Source organism: Thermobia domestica, chromosome 7 (assembly GCF_964235325.1).
Source record: "Thermobia domestica chromosome 7, izTheDome1.hap1.1, whole genome shotgun sequence".
In the NCBI taxonomy this organism is placed as follows: Eukaryota; Metazoa; Arthropoda; class Insecta; order Zygentoma; family Lepismatidae; genus Thermobia; species Thermobia domestica.
Window position 1 is genome coordinate 9,635,667 of NC_137460.1, and position 18,712 is coordinate 9,654,378.

General features: G+C 36.8%; 1 protein-coding gene across 8 annotated transcripts in view; it reads left to right on the top strand.

Moving 5' to 3' along the window:
- G9a (histone-lysine N-methyltransferase G9a) overlaps positions 1-18,712 on the top strand; it is a 118,791-nt gene that overhangs the window by 20,793 nt on the left and 79,286 nt on the right. For all 8 annotated transcript variants that reach the window (XM_081764091.1, XM_081764093.1, XM_081764095.1 and 5 more), the window contains exons 2-3: positions 1,703-4,237; positions 18,456-18,542. In XM_081764091.1, the coding sequence (XP_081620217.1) occupies positions 1,849-4,237; positions 18,456-18,542 (2,476 nt within the window). In that variant the 5' untranslated portion in view covers positions 1,703-1,848. The remainder of the gene's footprint in view (positions 1-1,702; positions 4,238-18,455; positions 18,543-18,712) is intronic.

The following is an 18,712-nucleotide window of genomic DNA, read 5'->3' on the forward strand; positions in this document are numbered from 1 at the left end:
ATCACAGTAAAACAAAGTTAAATATTAGGAGTACATCGTACTTTTGGACTACATCTCATTAACCATGGGAAGATTGAGTAGTGTATACTTTAGGATGTAAGTTTCAGCTTAACTTGCATCATACATTCTTAGGATTACAAAAAGGAAATTTGTTCGTTTGCATTTGAACAAAATTTTTAGGATTACAAAAAGAAAAAATAATTTTTCCGAATTCCGGAATTTTTCCGAAATCCGGAATTTTTCCGAATTTCGGATTTTTTCCGAAATCCGGATTTTTTCCGAATTCCGGAATTTTTCCGAAATCCGGAATTTTTCCGAATTCCGGAATTTTCCGATTTTACTTTCCGGATTCCGGAAAGTAAAAATTCCGGAATTGGCCATCCCTAGTATGAACTTATTTGCAACATTTTATGTTCAAGTACAGGGTGAGTCAAAATGATGTTCCCGATTTCAATGGTTATTTTTTTGCTTTTAATAACACCTATGTAAATAGAGATTACACGCACTGTTTGATCAACTCAAAAGTTTTTTTTTCTAACATTATAAATGTTCAGTATGCGATCCACGAGTTAAACACGATACACATCTAGCCCACTGGCTCTCAACCGATGTGTCGCGACACACTAGTGTGTCACGCAGTCGCCTAAGGTTTGCCGCGAAATTTTAGAATTTAAAAATCATGAAGAATTTCATAATAATTATTTAAAATCGAGACATATTGTACCGGTCAACACCTCTAGCGGTAGCAATAACGCTCAGTGCTACATAGAATCATAATAAAAATTTATAGGTTTCACTATTATAATATATTATTATTATTATTATTATTATTATTATTATTATTATTATTATTATTATTGTTGTTATTATTATTAGTGTGTCGCGATGTCCTTGACTGACGTTCAGTAAAATGTGTCGTCAGAAAAAAAAAAGGTTGAGAACCACTGATCTACTTTATAATCAAGTTCCTGCCAAAACATTTCCTAGCATGTCAGCATCGATAACGGTCACGGCTGCAGTGATGCGATCACGCAATTCAGCCATAGCTGTAGCAATTGGCGGCACAAATACCCTGAATTTTCCACAGAAATGCCGTTAAACTTGCACAGCAGACTTTGTCGCATGGAAATCAAGCACACAGATCGCTCTGTGGCATGTAGAAGCCAATAATGCTCACTTCGACTAAACTGCCTCTTGGTGGGCGTCTACGTAACTACGCCCCTGTAATAGAAAGAGAAAAGAAAAACTTTTTTTTTTTTGGGGGATTATATTCTAGAGTAAAAATATTTTGGCAAGAAGAGCTCATACTATTCGAGTAATAAATTAACGAAACGGGAAATGAGAATGAAATCTTTGTTTTACGCCCCACACTTATGCCGGCTAGGCTAAAGGAGACGGTGATGATCAGAAATGAATGAAATGGTGGAATGAAGGAATTGCGAGAACCACGAGAAAACCCACGCACACGGTGTTTGTACACCACAAAGTACACCTGGGATCGAAACAAGGATCTCAGGTACCAGAGGTGAATGCTCTATCATTGAGTCGTCGCAGTCCCCTTAACGAATTCGGGAACATCATTTTGACTCACCCTGTATATGCATCCCATCATGTAAACTAGTTGTAATTGTGTTTACTCTTAAGTAAAGTTAGTTAATTGTGTATATCGAACTAATTTGTCTTCATTCTTTTCTCTTTGTAGATAATAAGACCATGACGGAAAGAAGACATACACAAATATTTATTAAATAACTTATTAATATTTAAATTAAAAAAAATACAAATGAAGTATGTACACTTGTGTTAAAATGAGTCTTAGTGGTGGATGGTGTGACTCAGTAGAAGGAAATGCGGAACGCGCTGCAAAGGTTGTGGGGATTCGTGTTTGGAGTTAATGAAAAGTCTTCTGTAGCTGAAGATAATTCTGAAACTTCCTTACAATTCCTGCGTCCGATTGAAAGTCCGCAGCGACCCAAGAATTCGAAGAAGGATAGTAGTAATACAAGAATGAATGCAGAAAGCAGCCAGGATAAATCGAAATCTGTTGGTAAGCGAGACATTGAAAAGATTTTAGGTGAAATGAAGAGTGAATTTAATCGAAGTGCATTGAAAGCTGTTTCGAATGTTGAGAATGAGAAGGGACGCAGAGCAAGTCGCTCAACGACAAAAGTTACTGATAGTAAAGAAGATGCGTCATTAACATCAAATCACAAAAAGGCAGACGTTTCTGCGGTTTCTACTCCTGTTAGTAACAAAAAGACGGAAGAGTCAGTGGTTCAGAGTGCTGAGAGTTCCTACGTTGTAGAGGTAAGCACCATTTCTAGCGAAGCACCACGTTCACCGTCAGCCAATCAGCTTCTCCCTAACTGTACAAAGCCTCTGAGAAAGGAGCCAGATCCGAATTGTGATATAGCGGAATCTTTAACTAGACCCGAGGAATCGAATAAAGACGATGTGCAGCACAGTATTGCTAACGAGAACGAACTCCCAGCGGAACAGTCAAAAAATCTGGATGGCAAAGTGCCATCACTGGAAGAGAGAGTTGTGGAGGATACGTTAGAAAAAATTAATAATGAAAAAGACGAATCTGTAGGTGCAAATGAAAACGGAAACCTAATCGATTACATCGTTTCTGAAGTGGCAGATAATATTAAACAAACAGAGCTTGCTGATGAGAATGTTGACCAAAAGAATCCATCAGAAACGGTTCAGGAATCACAGACCCAGAAGCCAGGAAGGAAATTTGGGCCAGGAAGAAGAAAGCGACTGAAACGACGGGTTAATAAATTACTTGGTGGCTACAAAAAGAGACAGGCTACGGAGGAACACATCACAAGTATAGACAGTTTGGAAGATGTGACTGTTACTGTCTTGAATGTTGAGGAGATAAATGAGATGGATAATAAAGGATCTCAAGACGGTGAAGATAGACAAGAAGTGGACGTGGAGGTGCCTCGTAAAGAAGTTACTCCATCGCATGTTAATGAAGCTTCAAGAGTAGAATGCTCTGAAAGTGAGGCTGTAAATGAAGTACCTGAAGGCCCTAAACTCCTTCAGAGTGTGGTAGCGGAAGATACGAAGAGTGACCCGTTACTTACGAAAACTGAAGAGAAACCACGCGTATCAGAGCCTATCAAAAAGAGAAAGCCGAAGTCAGACAAACCAGTTAACAGTAGGATTTCAGTCGCCGGAGGTTTTTCGGATAATAACAAGAAGTTACAGAACGGCAGTAACGTAAATTCTGAACCGTCCTCATCAATAAAACGCGAAGTGAAAAATCCAAAAAGAACTCGACGATTCGAGTTGAAACCAACCAGAAGACGCAGTAATACAGAAGAGAAAAGTAAACCAAAGCATGTTGTCTCGGGAAGAATTAAGCGTTCCATCAGGCAACGCTCGACAGAGTTGCGTAATTCTGTTCTTCAAAGTGCCATAGCTCGGAAGGAGAAGTCTTTCGGTGAACGGAAATCGGAAGAATCGAGGCCGAGGCCACCGTGTCCCCCTCAGAGAACCCTCTCGCAACAACTTGTACCAATACAACAACCGCAGCAACAGAACCAGCTAACTTCGAGATCTGCTCTACCACAACAAGTGAGACCGTTAAGTATGTCTTCCGCGGGATTTACTAAAACAGGTAAACGAAAATATAAGCCCTTCCGAGGGTTGAGATATTCGTTCGGACAAACCAGGAAAAGAGTGAAGAAATATAAAGAAGCCAGCTCTAGTGAGTGTTCGCGGGACGGAATGGGTACGGACCCAGAATCAGCAGAAGCCAACAGTTCGTTGAAGGGGAAAATGAGCAAGTTGAAAGTGATGCGTTCCAACGAGTGTTCGCAGGATAGTGTAGGAACTGACCAAGAAGGTAGTTCGTCGAGCACTGCGGTTTGTGACATGTTAGTTGAAGACTCGAAGGATGCCACACTAAGTTCTGGTGGACTAGCTCAAAAGAAGAACGTTTCAAATTCTGTAACTACTGAAGAAATTAACACTGGGAAGATATTCTCGTTTGAAACTTCGGAGCAACATGGGAAGTTGGAAACTGCCGCTGCAATAGACGAGGGATGTGCACATGATCTCAGACCTGCGTGTGATATTAAAGAAACAACAATCCTGACCCCACTTCAAGAAGGCGTTATACCATCACACGAAGTGCCAAGCAACTCGATCGATTATCCAGATCAATTGAATGAGGAATCTCTTATGAAGAGTGCAGCTGAATTTCCACGAAAGGATGGTGGTAAGTTTTAGAATACTTTAAACATAGACTTTTATTAACTTAGAGATGAATAGACCTTACTTTGTATCCGAGAAAAACAAAAACTTTTCAGAACAGTTTTGTTCTCTGACAACTTTCTCGATCGCTATACTAAAGTATAGCGATCGCTGGTAAATTGCTAACATAGAAATCAGTTTCTTCCTTTCTGTGGCGTCCTTATAAAAGAAACAAGTAAAAGTAATGTGCGCTTCGAAAATTGTGTCAAGTATATCGTCTTGTAAAAACGTTATAATTTTTTGCGATTCAGCTTCTGGAAGTTGAGGTTTAAGTTTCCACGAATTTGTAAAATAGTTCGATCATTTTGCTTCCAGTTAAACCGTAAATGATGAATGATGTGTTAAATACACGACAAAATATGAAAACACTTGAAATTGGCATTAATTCCCCATTTGAGTTTCCTTATTTGAACTGATATATAGGGTGGGCTAAAGGTCATAGGGGAGTCGAATAAAATAAAAACTAGCGACACGCAGGAATGAAATGTTCCTAGATATGTTATAGGCAGAGGGGATGCCACAGATTCAGCTACCATCTTGGATTTAACTTCAAAATTTCCAATGGGAGGGGGGTATGTATGACACATTACATAGCACTAAACTTTGCGTAGGAATTCGCATTTGTGATTGATTTATGTCTTGCTGTAACAGTTTTCGAAATTTTTAGTGGACTTCCCGTTATTTTTCGTTTCAGGGTCCCTAATTAAAGATGGTCCTCGCGAAAGCTGAACGCATAGAGATTGCTCTCATGTCGGGACGAATGAAGTGTGGTGGTCATCGCAGATGATTTCAACCATCGCTATCCCGAAAGGAATCTTATCTCATCCAACACAATTGCTACCCTCCTCCCCAAATTCAGTGATACAGGAACTGTTGGAGACAGACTCCGGATGACTACAGATGAAGCAACAGCAATATCAGTGTTGGCGTCCTTTCGAAGAAAGACAAAAAATGCCCATGAAAAGTGACGTGAGTCCTACCTCCATAAGGAGAATCTTAAAAACGACCAAGCATCCACATTAGTTTCAATGAATAGCATCTGACTGAAGACGACTCTTTTGTGAACGGACGCCAACCCTGATATTGTTGTTGCTTCATTCTTGTCGTTTTAGATCTATTCGTTCCAGGCCTATCCTCAACAGCTCCTGTATCCGTGATTTTGGATAAGAGGGTAGCAGGTGTTTGAAAGAGATAGGATCACTGTCAGGATAGCGATCGTCTGAAATCGTCTGCAAACTTAAGACTTCAGAACAATCTCTATGTGTTCAGCTATTGTGAGAACTATCTTCAGTTAGTGAACCTGAAACTATTAACGATCTTGGAAACTGTTAGAGCAAGACAAAAATCAATCATAGATTTGAACTTCTGAGTAAATTTTAGTGCAAGATAATGTGTCACACCCATTCCCATTTGAAATTTTGAAGTTGAATCCAACTTGGAGGATTTTGGGCCTTTACTTGAGGTAAAGTGCTCTACTTGATGCATTCATGGAAAAATTACAACTCAACATCGACAAACATAACTATAGCTTTATAACTTTTTCAAGAGGACAAATTTTATACAGTTTTTGACACGAGGATTAAATTTACTTTTTTTCTTAAAAGGACTCTACAGAAAGGAAGGAACCCTTGTACATGTTCCTAGTTTAGCATCGCAGTATAGCTATCAAAAGTTGCCAGAAAGCTACGAAACTATCTGGAAAAGTCGTAAGTTCTTACCTTGCATCTCGGACTATTTTTCCTATTAAGGTTAACTGCCACTATATATATTTCAGCCCCTCTGTTCTTTTCTGTTGCTGATTCTCTCATTTTCGTGATCTTCAAATCCCCTATCCATAGTATCAAACTGTCTTAGTTTATTTCTTCATCTTTTCCTTTCTGTTTACAGCCTCGTTTTGTATATATTAAGTAAATTCAGTAGTTGGGTCTCCTATAAAGGATAGAAGACACATCGTCGGCAAAAAAAGTATATATACAGGGTGTTAATGAACTATACCGACAAACTGTAAAAGGTGATTCCTCACATCAAAATAAATGGAAAAGTTCTTATGAACCTATGGCGAAAAGTACGTAGTTTCAGAGCTAGGGCTGTCCAAAATCGCGAAAAAGCTAAATTTCGATAGGCCCTATTTCGAATTCCAGAAATTATGGATGAAAGGCAGATCAATGTAAAGAAAGCGACGCATACACAATTCAAAAATGCATATTTCATCAATTGTCAATAGGTGTAGAGGGCATTCCCTATAGGATATAATTCTCAGATAAGCTCTCAATAGAGTTTTCAGATATACCCTGAATTCAAGATTTGTCCAAAGTAGGCAAGAGGTAAGCCTTGACAACAACGGACATTCAATGCTTCGGAGGGAAGTCGGAAGTGTTGAGAACCGGCAGCTCCATGCTTTCTTTTGTGTGTGTGTGTGTGTGTGCGGAATAACGTGTGATGATATATATTTCATCACGGTATATTTCACTTTTTTTTCTTTCTTTCTTTCTTTTTTCTTTCTTTTTTTTTTTTTTTCACTTTTAAGCCTGAAAGATAACATCGCAGCATACGTTTTTTCGAGTACAAGAGGCCGTGCTGTTGACAATCCTTAACATTTCCGACATCGCACCAAAGGATTCCGTGTTCATCGCTATCAAAGCTTTCGTTTGCCTACTTTGGACCAATCATAAAGTCAGAGCATATCTCAATTCGGTTGATGTCATGTCTGGGAATTTCACCTCGCACGAAATAATCTGTACACCCATTGAACATTAATGAAATATGCAATTTTTGGATTGCGTATTCGTGACTTCCTTTATGCTAATAAGGACCACCATCCACAGTCTCTCGAATTCATAATAGATTCTCGTGCAATTTGGCTTTTTTTGCGATTTTGGACAGCCCTAGCTCTGAAACTATGCACTTTTCGCCATAGGTCGATAAGAAGTTTTCTCGTATTTTGATGTAAGGAATCACCTCTTACTGTTTGTCGGTATAGTTCATTAACACCCTGTATATATATATATAGGGTACATGAAAATGATGAACCTGATTTCAGAAATGTATTCGGTGAAATCTGTAATAAACATATGTTATTGTGAGACATGCTTTTTCAGAGGTTGACTTTTAAAGTTTAGTTTCCACTAGTGATGGGCAAAATGATTCATTTCGGAGAATCGATTCATTTACTCTGATTCACTGAAATGATTCGATCATTTAATTCGTTCATATGAATTGGTTGTCAGCGCGCATTTCCTTCGCGCAAGTGAATTGGTTGGGAATGATTCGCTCATTGAATCAGTTAGGTTTCCGCGCATCTATTTTGCGCAGATGAATTATTCGATCATATGAATTGAGTGGGAATTATTCGATCATATGAATCGCTTAGGCTACTGCACTTCTCTTCTGCGCAACTTAATAAATTCCTTGTGAGGAAGTACAACCTTGTGTATCATCTTTGCCACATGACACGGCCAGCGCCAGCGTTGCATTGGGGTGAGTGCATGGTAGCTCGGTTACTCTCAAGCTTCAGTGCTGTTATGAAGTTTCAATAATATAGTGTTGCCCTATTCCCATTGTTGTTATTTTTGCATCCTGTTTTCGTATTAGGACTTGAGGCAAAAACTAAAACTGTTGCAATCTCCAGGTTTTTTCTGCCAATTTCAGTTCTCGAGGAAATGCTTTGTTGAAATATAATTCTTAAGATTTTCACGAGATACGAGTAGTTTTAACAATTTATTTTCAACTTCTTATTGTCGTACATATTAATATGGGGGGAAATATAGAGCCCTAAGTACAATGTATAGGCTACATTCATGTTTTGGGATTTAAATACAAAAAGTACTATGCAATGAGTCCGTAGTGGTATATTTATTTCTGGTACGTATTATTTTCCCAGGTTATGTATACTTTGTAAAGAACACATCATGTTAATGAATTTCTTTTGTTGTTATAAGTTACAGTTTTGCATTATAGGCTAAAGAAAAGGCGGATATTAATTAAAGTAAATTGTTATCTCACAATTCATTCTATTCTATACTGAGGTCACCGTGGCTCACTGATAATGCTGTTACCTCCGGTGTGTGGGGTTCCTGGTTTGATCCACTGCTAAATAAGTTTGTGGTGTACATCTTGATTTCCGTGGGTTTTGTCGGGGTACTCCCGTTTCCTCCCACACTCTCATTCCACCTAGTCCATCATCATTTACTTGCCTTAATCATTCGTTTTCCTTAGATTAATGGACATAAACGTGGAATGTTAAACTGCAAGATTTCTATTTTATCTTATTATATTCTAAAATACATTCTATTTTATTCTTGACTGGCAAAAAATAATGATATTTTTGAATTCTTTTGAGCTAGAGAAGAAAGGGAGTTAATACATCAACATATATTTAATATTATTGTGATCATTTTATAAGGTTTTCCTCGGGGAGACATTGAGTAAGCGCGGAATAAAATGAAATGTTAAAAACTTTTACGTTCCATGATTATCTTCGTCTAAAGGAAACGATGATGATGAGAATGAATGAAATGGTGAAATGAAGAAAGTGAGCGAAAACGGGAGAACTCAGAGAAAACCCACACATATGGTATTTGTCCACCATAAAGCCTATTTGGCGTAAATAGGAGAAAATCAGGGACCCCATCCACCAGAGGTGAACGCTTTACCACCTCTGGGGATAATTCTTAGCCTCGGGGTATTTTCTTCTCGCTTACCCCTGAAATCATCACTGTTCGTCTATATTCTTAAGAGAAAACCATTAGTTAGTTAAATTAGAGTTGAGTTGATTTTGAGCTTAACGTCCCATTCAGCAGAGAGGCTATATGAGACATGGACCTACTGATTAACATGGAATCCAAACCACATGAGCTCTTGCCGGGAATCGATCCCGGGTCTCCCACATCCTCTTGTTTACATGGAAGCTCAGAAAACCATTTGTATTTGTATGTCCATTTCAATAGTAGTAAAGCGAAAAATATGTACCACTAAGCAAGGGCGCCGATTTCTCTGTAACTTCGGGGGGGGGGGGGGGGCATTAAGGTGTGTTTGGTTGCAGATAAGGGTCTAAAGGATTTTAAGACTAATTCAAATTATGCCAAATGTTGAATATTCATAAAAATACATTTGAGCATTCAGTGGGTCCGGGCCCCCCAGAATCAGCACCCTTGCCACTAAGCTCTGTTGCATGTGGACAAGTGTTTCTACTGAAAGATGCAATGCATTATCTTCCCAGAAAGAATCTACGTTCGTCTTTCTATACATTTATATACATTTGTGAAATCCATTATGTACAGTAAAAATAGTTTACAGTGCACTTTTTCAGTGTAAATATTGTATTTAGATTGAATATAATATAGTACTTTGAGCTGATTATGAAACATTAAAATTGACCTTTTTGGCTAGTGCAGTTGAAAGTGATGGTAATAGCTTTATCCAATGTACGTACAGAATCTTGATAATATAGATAAGTGATCATTAAGAGTATGCTGAAACTAACTACGAAATCGTATTACATCTAATTGAGCAACACTGCCAGTACTTTACGACGAGAAGAAACCAACAGAAAAGTTTATTTTGAAAGTAATCTGCTTCCAACAACGCGGCTTCCTCTCTTCGCAAGAAGCTACCCTACCACGCAGGAAAAAAAAAAAAAAAAAAAAAAAAAAAAACGCACGCATCTATGAAAGCAGGAAGAAAAAGGGCACGTACGTTTTTCTTTCTTTTACCAATCCCCGTGAATTGCAAGCGCATTTGCAGGAAGCAACCCTACAAATTCTCTCACACAAGCTGGCACTTTGTGATTCTCAATTCATTTCGATCACGGCAAGCAATTTAGTGAAAAGTACAAATGATTCATTGGAAGAATCGATTCATTTCTGGCAAGAATCATAATTCATTTGATTCACGCCATGATTCGTTCATAATGATCGAATCGTTCATGATCGACACAACTCTAGTTTCCACTTTCTACCGCTAAGAGTCAGCAGCGTGCAGTTAAGGAAAATGGCGTTGACTGGAGAACAGATGTGTGTTTGAGTATCATGTAAACAAGTCTATGATTAGTATGCAACGGTATTTCCGTAACAAATATCGGAGAGACCCACCTACAGGGAAGGCCATTCGTACCGTCACTTCCAATAACATTCGAAGACATTGTGTGCCCGCAACACAGCAGTCATTGCTAATATTGACGAGAACATGCTAGAAAAGATTTGGCTGGAGATAGACTATCGGTTTCATATGTGCCGTGTTACACGAGGTGATCACATAGAACACTTCTTATGTGTTTGAAAAAAACTTTGACAGTTTGCCTTTCTTAGCATATGTCCCACATGTCTATTAGATTTCACAGAATAAATTTTTGAAACGGGGTCCATAATTTTGACTTACCCTGTATACTATATACACACTTTTTTTTTTTTTTTTTTTGCCGTCGACGTGTCTCCTATCCTTTATAGATGACCCAGCTACTGAATTTTTTGTGCCTTAATATGCCTTAAACATCCTCTCATTTTATTAACGTATCTAACTCCTCATCATATCTTATCCTGACCCCTTATCCTATCAATTCATCCAGGCCATGACATCCCCTGATTCAGATTTTCATGAAACTTTGTACAGTTGTTAGGACTAACGAGTTAAGAACCGACGTAATTTTTTTCTTCTCTAGCTCGTACAGCTTCGGACATGCAGTTTGTGAAAGTTTGAAAAAAATTACTTGTAAATATTATTTACGAGCACCTGCTTGTGAGTACAGTATTGGAGGGAAAACGTCATTACTCAGTGACTCATGAAATTATCCACGTCAAATTTTTACCAAATACCAACCAACGTATATTGTTTAAAGGAGACCGTTTCATCAACCTCGCTCGTATGAAAAGTCTATTAATCAATTCCATCGCGGTAAAACTTGGGGTGGGCCGTGAAGCGAAGAAGGTATCAAGTGCATTTTGCACCTCTACTAGAGATTTGAACTGGCGTCCTCTAAGGTGATTGTACAAGGAATGGAACAGGTGATAATCGGACGGTGCAATGTCCGGGGAGTATAGCGCATGCAATAGTGTTTCCCTTCCAAGGGTAGAATGGTGTCCCGAGTCATCCTAGCCACGTGTGGCTTAGCGTTGTTCTGTAACAGAAGGACCCCTTTGCGATTCAGAAATGCTGGCTCCAGCGTTTTGAGTTTTTCTTGAACACGGCTCAACTGCTGACAGTACACAGTTGCATTGATGCTGTGACCAGCTGGTAGCAGTTCCCGATGCACGATGCCGCGAGCAGTCCACCAAACACACAAAAGGCCTTTTTCTGGTGTAGTGTTGGTTTCTGCTGTTTTGGAACCGGTCCATGGGATGCTAACTAATGATGACGGCGCCATGGAGCTTTGTACAGGACCCACTTCTCATCACATGTCAGCACCCTGTTTAGAAATGGTTCCTTCTTGAGACGAGACAGTAAAGAAACACAGGTGTCTGCTCGCGTTGCCTTTTGGCCGGAGTCAAATTATGTGGGACACATCGACCCAACTTGTAGTGCTTCTCAAGTTGATGGAGGTGCCGAATACGAGTTTCTCCACTCACACTGAATTGTAGTCCCAGTTCCTCACATGTCTGGCCACTGGTCGCCCAGTTGTTGCCTGAAGATCTTCATTTTGTGCATGTGTTAGTCTTCCGGCACGTGGTGCGTCTTCGAGTGTTTCGTCATCGTCCTTAAACTTGTTAAATCACCGTACACTGTCCGCGTGGTTACGACATCCTCACCAAAGGCCTGGTATATCTTCCGCCCCGTTGCAGCAGCGTTTGACTCCAGTTTGAACTCGTACAGCATACACACCCTTATGACGATCTGTGGATGTTCACACTTTTCTTACACAAGTTCACGGTTTAACTGAACTGCCACAACCAGGTATGTATGTTGGATATACCCACACCAACAACTGACCTTCGCGTTATCTCCATTTGCATTCAACTCACGGTGAGAGGGCAAATTGAACACAGACCTCCACAAAAAGCGACAGAACTTTCTTGGTTACCTTTATAGATAATTGTATGAGGAATTAAGATCAAATTATGGATATGGGGAAAACAAGTAGAATACTAAGTCATTTTTCTTTCAGTTTTACTTGTTTGCGTTGTTGATATTTGTTTCTTTTAATGATCAGCGTTTTCCTTTATCTTGTTTTATGGAGAACACTTATTTTCTACTTTACGATCAGTTAGCTATACATTTTTTCATCAGTTTTTCCCCCAAATCGTTACGTCGGCTCTAAATATAATTATATTTCTATCTTCCTTTTTTGCTAGTGACATTCAATAGCAAAGGGGGCAGTCAAGTCGTATTTTATTATAAATTACAAAATTACAAAAAAATAAACGAAATCATTTTCACGGTTTTGCGATCGTGCTGACGAGCGTACGACTCAGCTAAAACAAGATTTAATGTGTATTAGAGGTGGTGGCTAAAACAAAATTTTTATGTCAATGGGAATAAGAAAGCCCGTTAATGTGATGTAAGTAACCATTACACCAGTAGTTAACGAATTCTTAAGAGGATTTTTTTTCTCCCTAAATTATACAAAATTAAATGATGGTACTCGTTCAATATTCTTGTGACGTACCGTCACATATTAGCGAGAAATTTATACCCCGCCATTTCTTTTTGCATTCATAAACTAATAGAAATTCTATATTTAATTTCTTTTGCGTTCGGTTTAACTTTTGCGGGCCTAATTTATCTAGTTTCTTTAGGGTGGCTCAATCGCTGCACGAAGCAATATAGAGTGGGTTGTAAGCTATGCATTTGTTTTTTTATTAAAAACGTGGGGAAGCGAATCGTGGTTTTCGTAATTTTCTCGAAAAGGTGAAAATAACGCGCCATCCTCTTTGTACTGAACAATTGGTTTTTATAAGTGGAGGTGCTTTTCTCCAACTGTTCAATTTTAAGCAAGTTTAAAATAAAATTAGACGTTCCATGTCTGTGAAACGTATAAAAAAAAAGTTGTGAACAGGATTATTCTCAAGAAGTTACCAATGTTGATCTACATGATTGATTTGAACTGGAAATTATCCATTCTTCATCTGGTCTAGTGCATGTTTGTGAAAATCAGTACAGGTAGGCCATGACGGGATTGTAATTTAATTTGTGAATCGGTGAAACAGCTAGGAATTGTACAGATCTGATTTATCTTCGATTGACATATTAATGCACTATATCACAAAAAATATTTTCTATATCGTATAAATGCCTGACAGCAAATGAATAGTGTAAGTTAAGAATTCGTGTTTTGCAGATTTTACGTATTGAAACATGGCAGTTACTTTGTTTATATTAATAGGCGTAATGATAAGTGTTACCATGTGCGAGTAAGTTTAATTGCCGAACTGCTAGCCATGTAGGACGTTGCTGTCAGGGGTCGCTCCTTGATAGGGCGACCAAAATTAAGTAAAATGCCTTAACATCTTAAATTGCCTTTAGTGCTCCCATGATGTCAACAATGCGCTCTTGTAGGTAGAATTCCGAATCATAACAATTAAGTTTTGTTCTCTAAGCTGAAAAAAAAAAAATAAAATAACCAATACCATTTGGGTGTCTTCAATAGTTATATACATGTGTTAAGTTAGTATATAAGTGTCATTTCTTCTTGAATTATCATGTTTATTTAGTAAAGAAATATAGGATAATAATATAGACATTTAACAATTGAAATATAAAGTGCAATCCTTGTCGCTTCGAGTTTACTGTTTCATCGCCGATACCAATAATTGTTGGAAATGTTTCAACCTTCATTGATCAGAACCAGCATTCCTGTTAGCTGTTATTAATGATATTACATCAAAATTTGGGCATTCTCAATAAACATTAGCCAATGTCTATGCAGAGAAAGTAAAATTTGTTACGTGGGTGTGCCAATCTTGTAATGTATATGCCATTATTTACTTTACGCTAGTTAAGCATATTGAAGTGTAGCTATCCCTACCAAAAAAAAAAAAAAAAAAAAAAAAAAAAAAAGCCTTTTGTAGAATGATGGATAGGTAAATTGCTAGTATAATTATGCATGGGTTCAAGTGATAGTAGTGAGTGTTCTCTAATGACAGTGTGGTTTAGTAATTGAGTGAAATAAGCTTTTTATGTGTAGGCACCAGTTACTCCATTTATTTACGTTGTGACTGTTACTTTGTTTGTGTAGCCCCATTGTAAGTTTACGTCGACGTATTAGAAATACTACGAATCTTGTATATGATGTTTAGTCCCTGAGTGGATTAGAGCGCAGCTGTATGCGCCTCTTTGTTATAATTCATGGTAATTGTGAAATACTTCGTTTAAAATATATTGAGTTTGGGGCTCTTCGCTTCAAAGATACAAGGGATACCAAATTTTATGGTTTATTTGGATATGGTGCCTTGTTTTTGTTTTAATATGCTTCACTCAATACCATCATGAGAGTATCCATCGTAACAGTATATGATCTGACAGGTTGATTTTCATCTAAATAATTGAGATAGGCTAAAATAAATTCATATCAAGGGGTAGTCTACCTAAAATAAAATAAATGTAAGTCATCTAATATCTGCTGAGTATGTCTTAGCGAGGAATAGACCACCTTTTTTCAAATTGGTAGGCTACGTAACTATACTTTCTCTGGATTTCAACATTTTGCCTCCATATATTTGTCCAAAAAAAAAAAAAAAAAAATCCGTAACTGATCAGAAGTTGAGTGCATATTAGATAGTAGAAAATATAGTGATTTGCTTGCTAGACATTTGATAAGTTCTATCGATACAACAGAAGTTTTAGAAACTAACGTTAGTGGTCCAAAATAGTTTATACGCTAACTACATATGGGGTAACTTATTTCTCATGAGCCGTTTATGAAAACAAAGTTTACAGTTGTAGTTCAACCCAACATTTTTTTTCTTTCCGCCTTCGTGTTCGAGACAGTTGAGTAACAATTGAAGGATTAATGTTATAGATTCATATTTCATTTATACTGCGTGTGAAAAAAAAAAAGCTTTAAGATATTTCGCTATTTAGTAGCTATTTTTGATTTCTGCGCTCATTGAAAAGGGCAATATTAAAAAAAAAAGGTTATTTTCGGCAAGTGCAGTGCAGCTCATTCTCTTGCCTACTTGAGATTGGTAGTTTTGAGTCTGTATGACTATTTAGAAATGAGATCCCTGTCCATAATCTTTGAGCCCTTTTTAATAATATTAAGAGATGAAACTGTACAAGCGAAGTAACGATGGTGAATGCTCGGTAGTATGGACCATAAATCGACATCAGCTTATGTAATCCAACCGATAATAACAATAATAGTTCTCAGTTCACTTATTAAGTTAAGGCGAATGATCAAATAAGCCGAATATTTTTTTCTTTAACGATTTTATTGATACTTTGTAAAAACTAGTTATATAATAATCATTGGGCTTGAAGCTGGACTACTTCTGCTGAAGAGTTAGTGTAACTTATCCAGATAATAATTTCAGTGTTATTTTGCTGTTTTGAATATATATTTTTGATATAAAAAGTTTCTTAAAGGAATTTCAATCAATTTTCTCCACTTTTGTGGTTTACTACCAGCATTTAAGTTTATGAAGCATATTTCTTTCACTTAATTTTTCTTGTCGGGATTTTTTTTTTGAAGTGGTATCCCGTATGATGGATCGTATGGAACCTCGTGAATACTATCTCAAATGCACGTATTTATCAACGTAACCTAACGTAGATTAGAGTACTTATTACTACGTGACGTATTGCGTAGAATTGAGTAACCTACATGATTTATTCAATCTTTATGAACAATTAGTGTCTCCTAAGATGAACGATTCAGGCCCTTAGTTAAACTGCAAATGATTATGCCTGAATTTATATATATATATATTTTTTTTTGCTTATTATACTATATTCTAAAGTGAGACATGTTTCAATGCAAAACAATTTAGTCATTCAAATAAATAGAGGAGAGTTCGTTGCCTCTGATTAAAGTTGCCTCATTTACCAATGTGTTTCAAATACTAATTTTTACTTGTACCCGGATGGGCTCGAGTACTTAAAGGAAATAAATGAAAGTTAACATTGACTTCCATACATGGAACTTCGATGCGCCGTCGTAACTGCCATCTATGATAAAATAATGTGAACTGTTTGTTTGACAAATTTTGTCTGTTGCCATAAATTGTATTATAATTGTTATTAAAAGATATATTATTGGTGAGATGTAATACGAGTCGTCAGGCAATCCTCGTTAATTTAATATCAGTGCATAGTAAAGATCTGTAAACCGTCAGTTCTGTTAGCATTGAGTGCAAGCTGAATCCAAGTGCAAGTGAATCCAGTACCAAATAGTAAATTTATCAGTGAATTTATTAAATCAGGCCTACCTTATGACTTTAGTGCAAGTGTGTGTTAAACTGCCTTCTGCCACGTAGATCTTTATATCGACTAATGTGTAACAGCAGCTCATAAGATTATTTACCAAATACTGCATTATATTCATCGGACAACCATGTTCATCAAAACATCAATACAGTTAAGAACCCGAACTATTCAGCTAACGGTGTTTGTTCCCCGATTCAAAGGATAGTAACTCAATCTGACTACAACCATTTGGCCAATTTATGATAAGGAGATTTAAACTGTGCAAACAATTAGTTTCGAGGAAATATTACTTCACTTCGAAGTAATTCACAAAGGAAAAATAATATGGATTAATTTCTTCAAGTGCAAATAATAACTTTACACGAGCTAATATCAAAGACTAACATTCCGGTTATGTGCATTTATTGAATTTTATTTTTTTTATTTTTACTTTCAACTTTTTAAATACTAAACTCGGATCTAAATAATTGTTAATTTAAAGATTGTTTTATATTGTCTATATATTAGTATAAATTATAACCATGAATCATTAAGCATTCTAAACATGGTGTGTCAGGTGCTTTATATTCCATAATTACTTGAATATCTAATATCCAGCGTGTAACATAAATGATGCTACTTTTACTGTTGTTTATAGTAATATTTGTAACCATTTCAAAAGTTACATATATATATTTCACCATACTCAGTATTCATACCACTCAAGACTGAATATAGATGATTCTTATTGTCTCTCATATTATAACTTGTGCTTATGTAATAATATTAAGTACGAACTGTGATGATTTGAATTTTTGCTGTGATATTCAAATCTACGCATATTCTATTATTGTGTTATTGCAAATATATATATTCAAGTATTTTTGTTTATATACATTTTTCGTATTGGAATGCAGTAGCGTAGTATGTTTATAATAAAAATAAAAGGAAAGATGGTATTCATATATTTAATTCGTATCTCCTTGAAATTTATTATAATTAGAATAAGGGTATATATATATGAATATTTTCTAATATAAGGTTAAGAATCAACAGAATAAAGCTTAGAGGATAAAACTTCATGTAGTTACATAAACATAAGGTAATAATATAACATTATTTTCAGACATATTATAAGAAGTGATATTTATTTTCTCAATCGTATACGGTTGCGTAAATGATAAGTGTTCTTTCTATGAAAGTAACCTCGAACATGTGTGTTTATAACTAATTGTCGACAGATGTGATGATGACACAAAAGACAAAATGCAATTAAGGAATAATTAATATCGACATAGTAAATAACGTTCTCTCAAGTTAGAGAGTGAACAAGGCTCTTTAAGATGACCGAAACTACTTATTCAGTAAGCAAGTAAATTTAAGTTTAAGGAAGATGTCGACGTACTTTCGGGGGTCTTTCCCTTCCTCTCCAACTATCCTTTCCCTCATGCCTTATCCTAATCTTCCTCTCTTACCTTCATCTTTTCCCCTTTCCTCTCCATCTTTCTTGCTTCCTCCCTCTCTTTACCTTTTACTATTAGATTCTTCTAGTGTAATCTTTTCCCCTTTCCTATTTTCCTTCTTCTTATACCTACCTTCCTTTTTGAAACCACCTCCATTCTCACGGATTTGCTTGTGAGTATGCTAAGTATGCGGTCAACAAAATTTCAAATTATCTTCGGATGAAGTTCGCCTGACTGTGTCACTACCAGAGTAACACCAGGCTAGCAAGCAAACCGGAGCGAGATTGGAGGGGACGGAGCGTTTCATTCTGCAAATGATTGTTAACTTTAATGTAGTATTTTCCTGTTTTAACTAATTAGTAACTTTTTGTTTTTGTCGTTTCTTAGGTACGAACAGTAGAAGTGAAAGTCCGATTATTGCTGAAGCTTGCCAGACATTACAGGAAAAGAGAAAACTAGAAGCCGATTCTTTAGGTATGTGATTTCTCAGTAAGACTTGGTAAATATAGTAAATTATAATAATAAATTCTCTTTTGATTCGCAATGATCACTGATACTACTATAGCTGTTGCAGAACACAGAACAGTACTTTTGGCAACATCTTCCGCGCAACTATCCTTAAAATGCTTTTCCCATATTCTTCC